Source organism: Hemibagrus wyckioides, linkage group LG01 (assembly GCF_019097595.1).
Source record: "Hemibagrus wyckioides isolate EC202008001 linkage group LG01, SWU_Hwy_1.0, whole genome shotgun sequence".
Taxonomy (NCBI): Eukaryota; Metazoa; Chordata; class Actinopteri; order Siluriformes; family Bagridae; genus Hemibagrus; species Hemibagrus wyckioides.
Window position 1 is genome coordinate 16,519,261 of NC_080710.1, and position 16,449 is coordinate 16,535,709.

A 16,449-nucleotide genomic window follows, 5' to 3' on the forward strand; every position below is an offset into this window, starting at 1 on the left:
CAGTTGCAGAAGGATTTTTTGGATTTTCTATATGAAACTTGACATTGTATGTTTGGTTTCGCTTTTCATTTATTACACAGATTCGATGTTAACATAAAGTCAGAGGGAATAGGTTTTGTTTGTCTGAAATCTGATCGATTGGAGGTCTGGTTGATATAAAGCTGATATTTTTCGTACACAGTGAGGTGAAAGTCATCTGACAAAAAGAAGCCTTTATAATCTAACACCTCTGGCATGAGAACAGGTTTATATAAACCATGGGAATTACAAGTAGACCTCCTGTATAAGATTAATCATTAAAAGGGACAGAATGTCCAAATACATCCTCTTTAATGCCAAAATGATCTCCGATATGGGCAATGTGTATCACTAACCTGGCACTAGCATTAAGATGACCTTAACCTACTAACCTTAAAATAGTCATCATTTAATTTTATTAACTGACTCCTAGCATTAATTACATTTCCTATCAGATCACCCTTTTTGCTTGGAATCATTTACTGAAATTTGTCCAGTGGACGATCCTAAACAAACCCACTGACCCTGAAGAGATAAAGTTAGGATCGATCATGTAGACATTTTGAGTGATGAAACAATGATGTGTTAAATACTGTAACATTTTTCATCATGAAACAACAGATACAAAAGACCATTATTTCCAGATAAACAAATATTGCACATCCATTTTATGCTTCGTGTAATTATAATAGAAAGCCTCAAAGCACTCATATTGCTCATACCACATCTCTGTTTTCTTTCTTTCCCATAAAGAGGCAACAGTAATCCATAGATTTGATGATTACATTACAATCAGTTGTTATGCCAACAAAAGCAGCATTTGACACACACTTCATCATAACTGGATGTTGACACTGCACTCAGTTCAAACTCACTTGCGCTTTTTGGGAATCATTCCCAGGAGTCATGTGGTCTCTGTTCTTGTATAAACATAGATGGGGTTATGGAACATTTTCACATACAAACTTTCAGGAATCTTATGGACATCATCTTCTATTAGCAGGCAAATGATAAAGGTTTAGAATTGACAGCTGAGAATACTTTTGTTTTAGTTCTCATACTATGTTTTTTTAATACAAAATTCAAGCAATGAATTATAGAGTAATTGCTTTCAATCATAGGATGAGGTTTTGCTACCTTAAAAGAAAATCTGTTTATAACAATGGCAAATTAAAAGTCTAGGAGAAAGCATTTTACAGTAGTGTAGGAGTTATTTCGAAGACATTAGAAAACCTCCACATGCATTCTGCTACTTGCTGTAATTAGGACACGATTTGGAGACTCCTAAGTGTACTCAACAGACATATAAACAAGTGCAGAAAAGATCACGCTCACTGTTTTCTTTCTTTCTCTCTCTCCCTCCCCCCCTTCTTTCCCCCCCACCCTCCCCTCCTCCCCCTCCCTCCCCCTCCCTCCCACACACAGTTTCAGTTTCCTCTCACTGTAATGCCATGCACGTTTGCAAATGCAGAGGCACTCAACGGTTTTGCTTTAAATAGCAGCCAGGCAGGGGGACTTAGCACACCCCCTTCTTTAACATAGACCCACTATCATGATAGACTCATTCTCTGCCACATAAATTACATACTCCAATAAGATATTACATGAATAGCATTGACAGGTGAAGTGAATTACATTTTCTCAATACAATGGCATCTATGAAGTGGTGGTATATATTAGACAGCAAATGAACAATCAGTTTTCTGATCGACTCTGTCAGGGGTCAAATTGTGATGATTAGACAACTTAGTTAGAGCATCTCTGGAATACTGTAATCTGGGGTGTTCCAGGCATGCAGTGGTTAGTACCTACCAAAAGTGGTCTAAATAGTGCCACACTGCAAAAATTGTTCAGGAATGGTTTGAGGAATATGACAGTTCATGGCATTGAATTGGCCTCCAAATTCCCCAGATATCTATCCGATTGCCAATCAGAGGGATGTGCTGGACAAACAAATCTGATCCATAAAGGCCCCATCTTACAACCTATAGGATATAAAGGATCTGCTGCTGTCGTGTCGGTGCCAGATACCACAACACACCTTCAGAGGTCATGTTGAGTCCATGCCTCAACAGATCAGAGCTGTTTGGACGTCACAAGGAAACATACAAAATATTAGGCATGTGTTTTAAATGTTGATCAATATGATCATTAAGGTTTCTGTGTTTAGTATTTACTCTCTTGACCTGTCATTTTGTCATGTGTTTGCAGTAAGGCAAGAGTGAAAAAAGTAAGGGTGTAGCACAAATGTGTCTCAGCTGTCTTTTCTGTTGCAATCTCTGATAGCATCAATACTCTTGGTATTTCTACACTGCTTAGAGACAGAGTTGATGTGAATGTGTGGTGCTTACAGGCAACATGTCAAAGTCTGTGGCTAGAGTGTGTCTGGGTGAAAGGCAGAAAGGAAGAGAGTAAGCAAAAGAAAGCATAGCAGTAAAGTAGCAGCCATACTCCATCTACAACATACTGACAGTGAGCGACGGCATATAGCAAAGAGGAAAAAGAAGAGGCAATGTGCACTGCATAAATGGATATGGAATATTCAGTGAGTCTCTTGAGTGAAGAGATATGGGTGATGACAGAACCTTCGGCTGCTAAATGATAATGATTTCAGAGGACATTTTCTGCCTGTTTTTCAAAGTCACCGCTCTTTATTGGCACATCTAAGCAATGCAATGTGTACAACATTAAGAAAGTCCTCTCCAGTCCTTAGGCAGGTCATACAAATGTATGCAATATCCTTTAACGTTACTTAATTGTAAAATGATTTGGATTTGTGATTACATACACATAGTTAACTTTCCAGAATAGAATTTAGGAATTATCATTTTTATTCAGCACTAACCATATCAGAAACGATGTCTGATAAAAACAGCATGAACACACAGTAAAGCTTTAAGAAAGAGGAACAGGAAGAGGCGTCTATTAATAGCATGCTCTCTGGCTTATTGCACTGAGTTTTTGCAGGATGGGCTATGGCCTCTACAAAAGCTTGTACTGTGTCAGTACAAAGACAAGGCAATAGTTCATAAAGGGGTTTGAGTATTTGAGCTGCACACTGAGTGGCCATGCATTTTACAAGACAAAGTGTACAGATCTAAAGCCAATTCAATATTCTGCTTATCAGACACTTAGTCAATAAAGCACAGATGGCAAAGAGCTGCCTAATTCCCAGGAGAAATGAAAATAGTCAATATGATTATATGACACCACTTCAGGTCTTCCCCAAACCCCACTGGGGAGAAGGCACAAAAAACGGGGGAGACAGGAAGAAAGGGCAGGCTTGACCCGAGAGAATAATGTAACACTCCAGACAATAAAGATCATCATGATAAAGCTTTTTTTAAGATCATCCAATCATATACAATGGTCTGCAAATATAAATGGGATACAATTCAGCAGTCAAGAGAAAGTAACTGAAAGTGAATTAAATATTTTTTTATACTTGAGACCATCAAGGATCCTTTAAATTCTATTCCTGTCTTTTTCTTCCTTTTCACAACCAGACTACAAAATGCAATTAACATTTGATTGAGACATGTGCAAAATACAAACATATTTCAGTTCAGAAAAGCCTGTCCATGTGAAGACTTTTCCCCCCTAAAGCACTATCCATCCATCTTCAATAGCCACTTTATTCAGATCAGGGTCATAATGGGTCCAGAGTCTATCCTAGGAACACTGGGGATAAGATGGGAATATATCCTGGATGGGCATGAACCCTATTTGAAATAGCTAGTCCACCTACAAGCTGGTTTTTGGGTAAAAAAAAAAAAGAGGGGAAAGGAGAACCCTGAGGAAATATCCCATATTGACATGGGAGTCCATAAAACTCAACATCAAGGATCAAACCAGCGACCTTCTGCGCCACTGCCACAACACATACAAATAATAAATAAATGATGTGTTTATCATTTAGACAAAGAAACTGAATTCATAGTTAAGTACATGGGAGTATCTTCCATGCACAATGCTGGTGAATCAGCAGATCTAATAAACAGTTGAAGTAAGAGGATCAATGAAGCACAAAACAAAACAAAGCGGTGTTCCATGTTCTGGGAACATTTCTTTAATGGAGTCAGAACAAAGCGAGGGAGGTAAAGTAAGTGTTTCCCTGTCCTTTCTGCAGTGAGTGAGTAAGTAGACAAATCCCCTCCATCAGTTCAGTATTATTCACTGTGTCTAGTTTATAGACCTGGAGCCCATGCACACTAAAATACAATCAATAACAAAACACATCAAGTAAAATGGGCCAGAGCATGTACAGTAACACTAAGACCATTAAAATAGATAAGTAAATCTGCTTAAAATAGGGGGACAGAAGAGTCAGGCAGTCCTAGTACACACAACACAGGACAGGCTGTCCTAGAATACACAACACGTGTCTCAGCAAAGAAAGCCACACATGCAGAAATAAGTATCCCTGGAAGGCCACAAGACTTTGTTTAACAGCTGACTCCCCTTTTTCTTAGGAAATATATTTATGTCATACTCTAATAGGGCTGCACTCTGAATTATAAGAGCACAAAGCTTCTCAGCTTTGTGTCTTTTTAAAATTATTTCTGTCCAAAATCAAATACATTTTTAAAACAATTAAAACATAATAACCATGCATAAAAAATGAACTATTTAAGCAATGCAAATGATACAACTTCCTGAACCAGACTGCATCACACCCAGCACAAGAAGGAAAACAACAGCTCTTTTAAAAAGAAAAATGCAACAATAGTGAACAGATTAAAAGGTCACACCTATTTTTCCCATCAGTAACAGAGCAGTTGACTGAACCCACACACAAAAACATCACAGCTGCTACAGTAACCAGGTACAGTCGATCATCTGTCTGCCTCGAACAGACTACAGTGGGCTGGATGTGTATTATATACCTAATGCTTCTTACTCTCAGAAATAAAGGTACCTTGTCGTTGGCCTGGGACCATCAACTGTTTTATATATACCTTAATATAGGCTAGTATACTGATAAAAATAATTTAAGGTCTCCAAAAAGGTGGGTCAGCTGGAAAGATACCACCACATTTTTTCCAGGTTGAATCATGACCCATTATATGATTAATAGCTTTCACGTTTTTTGCAACTAAACCAATTCTAATCACTAATCCTTACTGTTGTCCATGTTGTCAACACTGCTGCTAGATTGCCAAACAAAACAACAAAGAAATGAAAGCTAAGGAAGTACCTAATCTCTGCTATTATTGGTTTGGTCGCATGTCTGTCAGAGAGTAGGCAAACTGGACTAGCAAATTAATGTCCGGTTCATAAACCAGCTTGGCTTATCACTAAACATAGTCTGAACAAATTTCTAGTACAACTGACTAAATGTGTTGAGTATCACAGCACTTTGTAATGCTCTGTCAAATCATAGAGACATTTCAATTATCCAACATAGTCATTTCACCCATCTCTGTTTAAGAATCACAGTGCTAAACATACAGGCTGAAAATCACCTCCTACCATTAACATGAAAGACATGCAGTCTAGTTTAAACAAGAACTATCATTTTTTGGGAAAATTTCTCCATAGTCAGTTGTCAAAAGGTCGATGGTGTTGTTTGTGGTGATCTCTAATTCTGATTTTCTTTAAATGAAATAAATAATAAGTATATGAATGAGTGTACTGTTTGTTTTATTTTCTTGAAAATCACTCTTCACCTTCCTACTTAGATCCAGCCAATTTGTTTGCATGGGTACAGATTTCAGGTTCTGTTGTCTCTCTACATCAGTTATTAAATCTTTAAAGCTTTATAACTCAGATTTATCTCAATTTTATTACACATCATATAGCAAGCATAACCATAGTTTGATTTCTCTTTCAGTTTTCCTCTTACACAAGGTACAGCAACCTCAAGACAGCCACATGACCAGCATGATATCTTCAACATAAATAGAAAAACATGCTGTTGATGTAATCTCTTTTAATCCACGTCTATTTCTAGTCTATGACTAGGTTTGGTTTTTACAGGAGCCTCAGGTTTAACTTAAAGACATAATCATTCACTGGTGTGATTTCAGTGTTATTAAGGTGACATTTTACCGAGGTGACAAGGAGGTAGGAAAAGGGGAACTTTTACAAACCCCAAACGGTCAGATATGCCGAGAATGACTCAAAGCCTCCAGATCACGATTATTTAGAGGCGAAAAAGATTTAATGGGATCTGTAATCAGATCCCATTAATCTGCTTGCGAGCTAGAAAAAGCATATTTAAGAAGTTACTAATGCTTCACACTGTGACTTGTACATAGATGAAAATGAAATAACCAGATGACACTTAACTTGAGCTGCACACAAACTAACCACAAAGCATGTTAGAGCTTATGAGAGAGAGAGAGAGAGAGAGAGAGAGAGAGAGAGCGAGCGAGAGAGAGAGAGATAGATGAGAGAGAGAGAGAGAGAGAGAGAGAAAGAGAGAGAAGGGCGACTCACCAGAGACGGAGGAGAGTATATACCCCTGATGCTTCAATCAGATGCCCGGCATGCATGTACTGCAGCCCTCGGGTCCTTTATTGTCCTGAAGTCCACAATGAACCTCGTGTAGGCTAAAAATCTCAAATATAAATCCACTTTAGATCTCTGAGATCGCTCAAAAAACAAGATCACTTCATATATCCAGAGCTGAAAGACTTCTCAGGCCCATGAAACAGGTTCTCTTTTGAACCATCAGACGCCCAATGGAAAAAGTATATTTATGCCTTAAGTTTTCACTGAGCGTCCGTGTTTGTTTCTTTGCTGCCAGATCCTCTTTTTTGCTCTCTTGCCATAAAGAAACAGAGAAAGTTGTCTCTCATCGCGATGACATTATTGAGAAAGCTCAAAGCCTAAAACCGTATCGGGTGTTTAAAAAAAGCCGGTGTGTGAAACAGAGCCGCTGCACAGCAGCCCAAGCCGTTACCATCCACTCCCACCCTCCGGCTGCGACGTCATCACGCCCCGCCCCCAAACCGCCTCAGCTAAGGCTGCTAAAGAAACAGCTAAAATTTTATATGCAATTAATCAGTCAATTAATTATTGATCAAACCGTTTCGAGTATAAAGTTTCAACAACTTATTCACACACCTTTTTTAAAATGTAAGCATGTGGAATTATACGAGGTACCGCAACAGTAGTTTATTAATTTTATTTATTTAATAAATCGGTAATAAATTGCATAATAAATAACATTATTAAAATAAATACTATGTTAAATGCGCCCAAATAATTCAACTTCTATAAATAATTAACCAAAATAAGCAAATGAAATAAGTTTTTAAATTGAAGCTTATTTCTTATTCACAGTGGAGGAGGCGGGGCTTGAGGTGAGCTTTCTGATTGGCTGTGCAAACTGTGCACGTGCACTAAGACAGTTTAACTAGGACTGCCAAGAAAATCAATGGAAGTGAATTGATGTTTAAAATAGTTCAGTGTCTATAAAGATCTCATAGATCTAACAGTATTTATTTATTTATTTCATTTAATTTTTTTTTACATTATTTTAAAGCGGCTGCAGTGATGGATGATCAGGTCCCATTTATTAGTCATTAGAATTAGTCGTTAGAGGCGGGCTCAGAAAAAAAGCTCCACTATGTTATCACCTATTGGTAACAGTTTAGTGACATTTCTTTATTATTTATCAAATGACACATTACATATTATATTCCACTGTAGACCGTGGTAGAAATAGGTTTAGTGGCTTATACTAGTGTTTATTACGAAGAAGAAGAAGAAGAAGAGGAAGAAGAAGAAATTTTAACATGTTGTAGTTAAACTATTCTTTCCCTGGCGCTTTATTTCGTCTTCTTTCCGCTCATGAAAACTGATCCGCTGTGACCGTTGAAAAAAGTGTCATTCATTACTTGTTGTAGCCGCGTGCTCCGCGGTAACCTAGCAACGGAGGGACGTCTCAATAGTAGGGGGTGCATATAGATTTCGATAAAAAAAACCTAAAATAACATTACAAAAAAATTGGATTTCTAAACATATATGTTTCTGTTATCATTCTTCTAAAACAAGATTAGTACTAAAATATTCAAAACAACAGGAATTTTGAATAGAGCTGTTGCTGTTATCGGAGTAGATTACCCAGATTCGAAAGTGTATTGGCCCAGCTTTGTTTCCGTTTGACAGCTGTTGGTGCTCGCGCGGTTTATTAAACAGTTGTTTTAGATTGTAATTACTCAGTTTACTTCACATTCCCATGCAAAAATGTGGAATATTCGGGGTTAATTGTTTTCTCCCGGTATTATTTATATTACTGAGTTCTTTTACTGGATTTAAACTTCTGCTTGAAGTTGGCTAGCATTGCAAGTAGTCGTTAGCGAATCTAACTAGCTTGCTAACTTCAGGTGAGTGTATGTTGGTGTTATTGTCCTTCTCTGCTCATGTCTTTGTATATGTACCACAGTAGCGGAATAAGGAGCTTGACACATATATGCAATGTCTGTAAAAACTGATTAGATATCTAGTGTTTTGCTATAAATGAATATCATATATTAATATAAAAAATATCTCTACAGTGAAAATCTCAGATGGAAAACTTCATTTTGTATGAAGAAATTGGAAGAGGAGGCAGGTCGGTGGTTTACAAGGGCAGAAGGAAAGGGAGCATTCATTTTGTGGCAATTATCTGTAGTGAGAAGTCCAAGAGAGCTGAGCTGACAAACCATGTGAGTAACCTAGAAGATATTCCTGAAAATCAACACAGAATATAAACATTTCTTGCAATTTGAATAACATGTATTATAATTTACAGTATATACTAAGTCCAGTGTGGATCTGATCTTTGTGTTATACATACATGCACACACTGTATTGGCAAAAGTTTTGGGACACCCCTCCAAATCATTGAATTCAGGTGTTGTTTTTCAGAGTTTGTGCCTTGATCCTAAGTTCCAGTGAAAGGAACTCTTAATGCTTCAGCATAAGACCAAGACATTTTGGACAGTCTTGTGTGAACAGTTTGAGGATGACCCTTTCCTGTTCCAACATGACTGCACATCAGTGCACAAAGCAAAGTCCATAAAGACATGGATGAGAGAGTCTGGTGTGGAGGAACTTCACAGAATCCTGACCTCAACCTGATAGAACACTTTGGGATGAATTAGAGTGGAGGGAGAGCCAGGCCTTCTCATCCAACATCAGTGCCTGACTTCACAAATGCACTTCTAGGAATGGTCAAAAATTCCCATAAACGCACTCCTAAACCTTTTGGAAAGCCTTTCCAGAAGAATTGAAGCTGTTATAGCTGCAAAGGACAGGCCAACTCCATATTACATGTATGTGCATGTAAAGGCAGACATCCCAGTTTTAGCCTGGCTCACAGTCTCCACACTAATTCATCCAAAAGGTGTTCTATCGGGTTGAGGTCAGGACTCTGTGCAGGCCAGTCATGTTCCTCTACACCAAACTTGCTCATCCATGTCTTTATGGACCTTGCTTTGTGCACTGGTGTGCAGTCATGTTGGAACAGGAAGGGGCCATCCGCAAACTGGTCCCACAAAGTTGGGAGCATGAAATTGTCCAAAATGTCTTGGTATTCTGAAGCATTAAGAGTTCCTTTCACTGGAACTAAGGGGCCAAGCCCAACCCCTGAAAAACAACATCTGAATTCAATGATTTGGAGGGGTGTCCCAAAACTTTTGGAAATATAGTGTACTTCACTCTATTAACAGGTGCGACTTACACATGACCTGAAACATGATAATGTGGTCTCTTTCTATGAGTGGTATGAGACCAGTAATCATCTCTGGCTGGTGGTGGAGTTGTGCACAGGTAAGAGCTTTGAAACATTTATATGATTTACTTGGATGTAGATTACTCACCAATGATCAGATCAATGTTGTTAATATTCTGAACTGCTCTCTTGCTTACATTGACTTCAGCATGTGCTATTTTTGTTCTGTTCTGTCACCTGCAAGTTTTTAATTGCTTTTTATTAATCTGTAATTGTTGGTCTTTAAACAGAAAAACTTTAGTATTGAAATCGTGTATTTCTGTAGGAGGATCACTAGAGGCAGTTATTTCCCAAGATGAATGCTTGTCTGATGACGTTGTGCGAGAATTTGCTATGGACTTACTTAAAGGTCTCAAGTACATCCACGACTCTGGCATAGTCTTCTCTGACTTCAACCCTGCTAAGGTACAGTATCTATACATCTGATACAATGTTCCATAAGGATAAATGTATTTATGTCTGCATAAAATCAGTTCAGAATATAGAACATCAGTGTCTAGTTGAAATCATTTTAATGCCGGTGACTGTAAGAATGAGTGTGATTACTCTGAATAAACAAGAGTGTTTGCCTGCAGATTTTACTGGATGGCCCAGGTACTCTGAAGTACTCTAATTTCTGTCTGGCAAAAGCACAAGGAGAGAACCTCGAGGAGTTTTTTGCACTTGTGATGTCAGAAGAAGGAGGAGACAACAAGGAGTGTGCTACACCTGGACAAAATATCAAGAACCGAACCCAAGGTTATCACTTAAACATAGAGTGTGATTTCTTTCTTGTTACTCTGCCAGATCATACATTTATCTTTATGAAGGCACATGACAGGCAGACATGATGATTCATTTTCATAATAAGTCATTCTTGTTTGGTGAAACATAAGCTAGTGCAATTCTATCCTAACAGATTTGTTTGTGAACATACAGATTGTACTCATAGCATTTTGATCTGCCTTCCTTCAGGCTTTCCACTGTACTGTGCTCCAGAGGTGCTGAGAGGAGGGAGCACAAGCATCTCCAGTGATCTGTGGGGATTTGGCTGTATCCTCTGTCAGATGTTTACAGGTCAGATCATGGCTTAAATGGCTTCAGTTGCAATTTTCATGAAGAATCGTAGTCATCATTTGCAGTTTTCTTCTATATGATCTATATGAACAATCCTTTTGAAATAATTCCTGATTGTTAAAACAACTAACACCCGTCATATATCATACATAATTTCCTTTCTTGTTTCATTTTTCATTTAGGAAAGCCACCGTTCTTCTCTGAGACATTTAGTGATTTGGCTGAGCTCATTTTGCATGAAGATCCTCCACCTCTGGTGCAAAAAGGTTTATAAGCAGATGTTGTCAGACTTATAGTAACGGCCCTTTTAGTTTTGAATCGAAGTCTCTAATGCAGCAATGTGCTTGTTCTTTCAGGTCCCAGCTGTCTACAGTGCAGTCCTGAGTTCCAGAGCCTCGTATTGGGCCTGCTGCAGAAAGATCCTTTGAACAGGTTCATTTTAAATACACTTGCATAGATGAACATATAAAACATGATCTAGTGCCAAATAATATTCATTTTTGCTTTTCCGTATCTCTGTGTGTTTTGTATCTTACCACAAAGTAAAAATTGCATGACGTTCTACTAACTTTCTCCCTTCATAGCAGTCATAATAAATGAATCAATCAGTTTTTGTGCTCTTACTCTGATTAATAGCACTCTGATTAGAATGGCATTACATGTGACCTATAGCAAAGTATGTGTCCTTTTCCACACCGGTCTTAACATGTGATTTATGTATGTGCTTTAGAAGACACTTAACATGATTACTGTCCTATATTCTGTACAGGCTAAACTGGGAACAGTTGTTGCTGCACCCATTTTGGAAGGGAGCATTTTCAATGGATTTGTCCTCAAGGAAAGATGTAGATGAAAATACCTCACCTAGCTGCAGGTAATTGTCATTGCTGTGTCAGTGCATTAGAGTGATTCTCTGTGCTATGTATTCTCTTTCCCTCTCTTCCTTTGTGTTTCTAACACGAGAATTTAAACACTTTTATCTTTTATGCAGTTGTAATATTTTTTGATTAACCTTTCCAGCTCATTGTGTTGCTACATTGGAACTTTTTATTTTATTTTTTTTTGCATATTGTGATGCTCATTCTTACCCAACGAAACCAGATACTAAACCACAGCTTTTCTTGTTGCATGTGTGGTAATCTCAAGCATACACCTTTAGTACCTTAGTATGCATACTACATGGTACAAAAATTATTTGGACAGTTACCATCACAACCCCATATGTGGGCCTTCCCCAAACTACTGCCACTAAATGGGAATCACAACTGTCTCTCTATGCTGTATCTATAAGATTTTCTTACACTGAATTTTGGCCTAACCCAAACTTTTTCCAGTATGTCAATGCCCATGTGTACAAAAAACACTCCATAAAGACTTGGTTTGCCAAGGATGGAGTGGAAGAACTTGAGTCACCAGACTCTGCCAGCCCTGACTTCAACCCCATTGAACATGTTTAGAATGAAGTGAAATGCTGACTGTGCACCAGGCCTCCTCATCTGACATCAGGGCCTGATTTCACTAATGATTTTGTGGCTAAATGGGAAATTCCCACAGCCATTCTCCAAAAATCTACTGGAAAGCCTTCCTAGAACAGCAAAGCAGCAAAGGTGGAAACAACATTACACTTGGAAGTTCAACAAGCACATGGGTATGATGGTCAGACGTCGACAGACTTGACTTGTATCTTACCTAATAAGGTATATGAAGGTTACTGGGCCATTTATGTTGTAAATCATTTTAGAGGTACACTATATAACTTTTTTCCAGGGCCCAATTTGGGCCCAGATGTATTCATTAGAGTAGGCACAGGTAAACACAGGTTGTTGTTACCTAACAGCCTAACAGAATACAGTTCTGTTATTTCTATTACTTCATAATTCTGTTGTGATGGCAAACCTTAGCATATTTCAAAAATACTTTTTTTTTTAGTTACAATCACTAATTTCTTTTCCTTTTTCCAACAGTCAGTAGGAAGGCAAATGAAACAAAACATGCACAACAACCGTGTGTGTGTGTGTGTGTATGTGTGTGTGTCAGTGTACATTTGGAGTCAGGTCTTTCTGAAACAGGAGCTGAGGCCCAGACAGTGGCCACTGGACCCAGTAATCCACACCTCAGCAAGTCCTTCACATTAGGTAAATCAGCAGGCACTAGACTGCATGCAAGCTACTATTCTTCCATGATACATATGCCTGTATTGCAATGCTATATGTTAAGGTATACACAGTGTAAGGAAAGATCCAGAGAATTTGAATTTATAATTGAATGTGTGTTTAAGTTGGTGCACAGTGTGATTATAGCGCTCTATAACATTGTCTAGATGCAGTAATTTTTGCTGTCCTGAGCCTTGCTGTACATGGGTCCTTGCACGTATTCACACACTCATGGATTACTCCGCAGATGTTGCAACAGGGGAGAAAAGGGATTATCTGATTGTGTGTGAATAATGTATTAAGGCAGCATTAGAACATGAACACTGAAAACTCATCCCTATTCCAGATTAGTTAGGAGTCAAGGCTGATGGTGGAGCATGAGCACCAGTCCATCATTATGGAAATATTGACTAGACTGTTTGAAAAGGACTGGTACTTGATTTGGTAGCAATGTGATATTGTAATTATTCAAGAAAATTAGCAAAAATTAATCTATGGAACAAATTTCACATATAGAGACTCTCACATACAGAGAATTTCAACTGTTCAAATATTTTTTTAACCAACACAATTTTTGGTTGCATGTTTTCATACAAAAAATAAAATAACAACAACAAAAAAAAACTGGTTTCAGCATGATTGTTGCTCAGATTTCCTGGCACTTGGCAGGAATTCATGATGCCATTAGTCTGCACAGTATTCCATAGGGGTGTCAAATTTTGGCACATATATTTTTGAGAGATGATGATGATGATTATTATTATTGTTATTGTTATTATTATAATTATTATTATTATCATTATTATTATTATAAAATGTATTTCTAATAAGAATGCTCTAATGTTCTAAACATTATAAGTTGTAACTATTGATTAGAAAAAAATGAATTATTATTATTATTCATTATTAATTATTGGTAATACTTTATTTTCTATAATCATTTTTGCTTACTTTATGTAGGGTGCTAAAATTTATTTTGGGCAATATGAAAGTGTCAATTTTTAAAAAGTTTTTCTATTTGCTTGTCTGTCTGTCTATTTATTATTATTATTATTATTAATAATAATAATAATAATAATAATAATAATAATAATAATAATAATATTTCCTTGATTATGTTTTCCACTTTGATGCTTTACATAAATATGGGATTATCTTTCATATCATAGACAATGTGATCGAGTTTAGACCCAAATCTGCATTGGACACAGATGCCCAAGAGTCCATTTTCCTTCTCAGGTATGTCTATTTATACGGACTCATTTATACTGAAGCTCATAATTATCAGAGATGCAGATGGATAATCTTTGTAATTTGGCTTTCTACTGATTCATTTCTTAATAAATAACTATATTTCAGATTGATAAAACATTGATTTAAACATGTTTTTCACTTAAAAAAAATGTATTTTCATTGAATGTGTTATGACAGTTCACGTCCAACTCCAAGAACAAGCAGCACTGCCAAAGAGATAGAGAACAGAGAAATAAAGACACAAGTGAGTTATAATACACACAACACGCATGACCCATGCATGTAAAATTATTATCCATGCATGTAAAGTTCTCTGTAACACCTGTTTCATTTTGGTGTATTAGATGGATATTTGTCTTATCATGGTACTACAACTCCATCTACTGGCTAATTACAGAATATGTCTCTTCTTGGAATCTAGAATTACTTTTTGTATATGTAGTGTATGGCCAAGAAAATACACTAAATGTAAAGGTTTAGGTCACTAATATATCTGTCTTTGTTTTTTTCAGTACATATATAGTTCCCTGAATTTGATATGTTGTGTATTGCAGGACAACAGTGCATTAGAAGATTTGCCGAATGATGCAGGCTCCTGTATTAAAGAGCTGTTATACACAGAATCAGATCTGACTGTCACACCTATTATGGACAACCCAAAAGTGAGTACATAGCATACAACTGTGAGAGACTTTCAAATCTCAACAGATAGAAAAGCAAAACACCAACCACTTCTCTTCTTTTCTCAGATTCTGAAAACCACTCCTGTCCGATTTGACTCCAAAACACTGTGCATATCAGCGATTTCAGGTAAACATTACTACAGTAATTTTTTCTGAACATGTTCGAGTTCCTATAAATCTTTATAGGCGACTCTGCAGCTCTTTTGTTTATTTAATTTTTAATTATATTATTTTTAGAACAAGCAGTGACATGCTTATTACCGTATGTCCTTTGCTCCCATTCCCTCTGTGTTTGTAGCTGAGCGTTTGGCATGTCTGAGTGCTGGTGAATGGTCTGCATTCCTGCAGCAAGTGAGTGCTGTTCTTGAGTCAGTGGAAAGGGCTGGATCTGGAGCTACAACAACACCACGTACAAAACTCAACCTACTCTGCTATCTTTGCTGTGTTTGTGGACACAGAGACACAGCTACTCGCTTTATGCATTCCCAGCTGGTAAGCACTGTTTGGGTTCATATCACACAAAATTTAACTTTTTTACCCAAATTCTCTTATAAGTAAGATAGGAGCCAGACAGTCTTTAACTGTTAAACAAGTGCCAGTGATAGAGATATAAGATAGTGGTAGCACAAGCACAGCTGCAACCAAACACACAGGAGTGCTACATGCACCAGTCATAAAGAAAACAATATCCTGGTGAATAAAGTATCAAAACACATATTAATCATATTATTGTTTATATACCATAAAGAACACGGGCATGTATTTATTACAAATGAAATACAATATGGTCGTATGATGATACAATACATTTTTGATACAGCAAAAATAAACATTGCATGAATACAATGGAAGTCAACACACCCATGTTAAAACGAGAGGTCTTTGTGATGTAAAACAATGAAACCAAAAGAAATCATGCCAGAACTTTTCCCAGCCTCCACCCAAATTATAATGTACACCAACCAGGCATAACATTATGACCACCTGCCTAATATTGTGTTGGTCCCTCTTTTGCTGCCAAAACAGCCCTGACCCATCATACACTGTGTATTCTGACACCTTTCTATCAGAACCAGCATTAACTTCTTCAGCAATTTGAGCAACAGTAGCTCATCAGTTGGATCGGATCACACGGGCCAGCCTTCTCTCTCCATGTGAATCAATGAGCCTTGGCCACCCATGACCCTGTCGCCGATTCACCACTGTTCCTTCCTTGGATCACTTTTGATAGTTACTGACCACTGCAGACCGGGAACACCCCACAAGAGCTGCAGTTTTGGAGATGCTCTGATCCAGTCGTCTAGCCATCACAATTTGGCCCTTATCAAACTCGCTCAAATCCTTATGCTTGCCCATTTTTCCTGCTTCTAACACATCAACTTTGAGGACAAAATGTTCACTTGCTGCCTAATATATCCCACCCACTAACAGGTGCCATGATGAGGAGATAATCAGTGCTCATAATGTTATGCCTGATCGGTGTATATAGAAATTATGTGAAAACAATCAGAAACTATTTTAGGGAAAGAAAAAAAAACCTACAATAATCTAGTTACATGAG

The 16,449-nt window shown here is 37.5% G+C and overlaps 2 protein-coding genes across 3 annotated transcripts in view; one reads left to right on the forward strand and one right to left on the reverse strand.

Annotated features, from left to right (window-relative positions):
- trak1a (trafficking protein, kinesin binding 1a) overlaps positions 1–6,902 on the reverse strand; it is a 43,835-nt gene extending 36,933 nt beyond the window's left edge. The window contains exon 1 of the mRNA XM_058388743.1: positions 6,460–6,902. The gene's annotated coding sequence lies outside the window, so the exon portion shown is untranslated. The remainder of the gene's footprint in view (positions 1–6,459) is intronic.
- Positions 6,903–7,957: 1,055 nt separating this feature from the next.
- ulk4 (unc-51 like kinase 4) overlaps positions 7,958–16,449 on the forward strand; it is a 91,351-nt gene continuing 82,859 nt past the window's right edge. Inside the window, exons 1-15 of one of the 2 annotated variants that reach the window (XR_009205399.1) lie at positions 7,958–8,354; positions 8,526–8,675; positions 9,681–9,780; positions 10,008–10,147; positions 10,318–10,480; positions 10,697–10,798; positions 10,981–11,064; positions 11,155–11,230; positions 11,568–11,672; positions 12,836–12,933; positions 14,121–14,190; positions 14,383–14,449; positions 14,760–14,867; positions 14,955–15,015; positions 15,187–15,380. Coding sequence is in view for 1 of the 2 variants with exons in the window: in XM_058398045.1 (XP_058254028.1) it covers positions 8,538–8,675; positions 9,681–9,780; positions 10,008–10,147; positions 10,318–10,480; positions 10,697–10,798; positions 10,981–11,064; positions 11,155–11,230; positions 11,568–11,672; positions 12,836–12,933; positions 14,121–14,190; positions 14,383–14,449; positions 14,760–14,867; positions 14,955–15,015; positions 15,187–15,380 (1,506 nt within the window). In the remaining variant the exon portion in view is untranslated. The remainder of the gene's footprint in view (positions 8,355–8,525; positions 8,676–9,680; positions 9,781–10,007; positions 10,148–10,317; positions 10,481–10,696; positions 10,799–10,980; positions 11,065–11,154; positions 11,231–11,567; positions 11,673–12,835; positions 12,934–14,120; positions 14,191–14,382; positions 14,450–14,759; positions 14,868–14,954; positions 15,016–15,186; positions 15,381–16,449) is intronic. The other variant, XM_058398045.1, reaches the window with a different exon arrangement.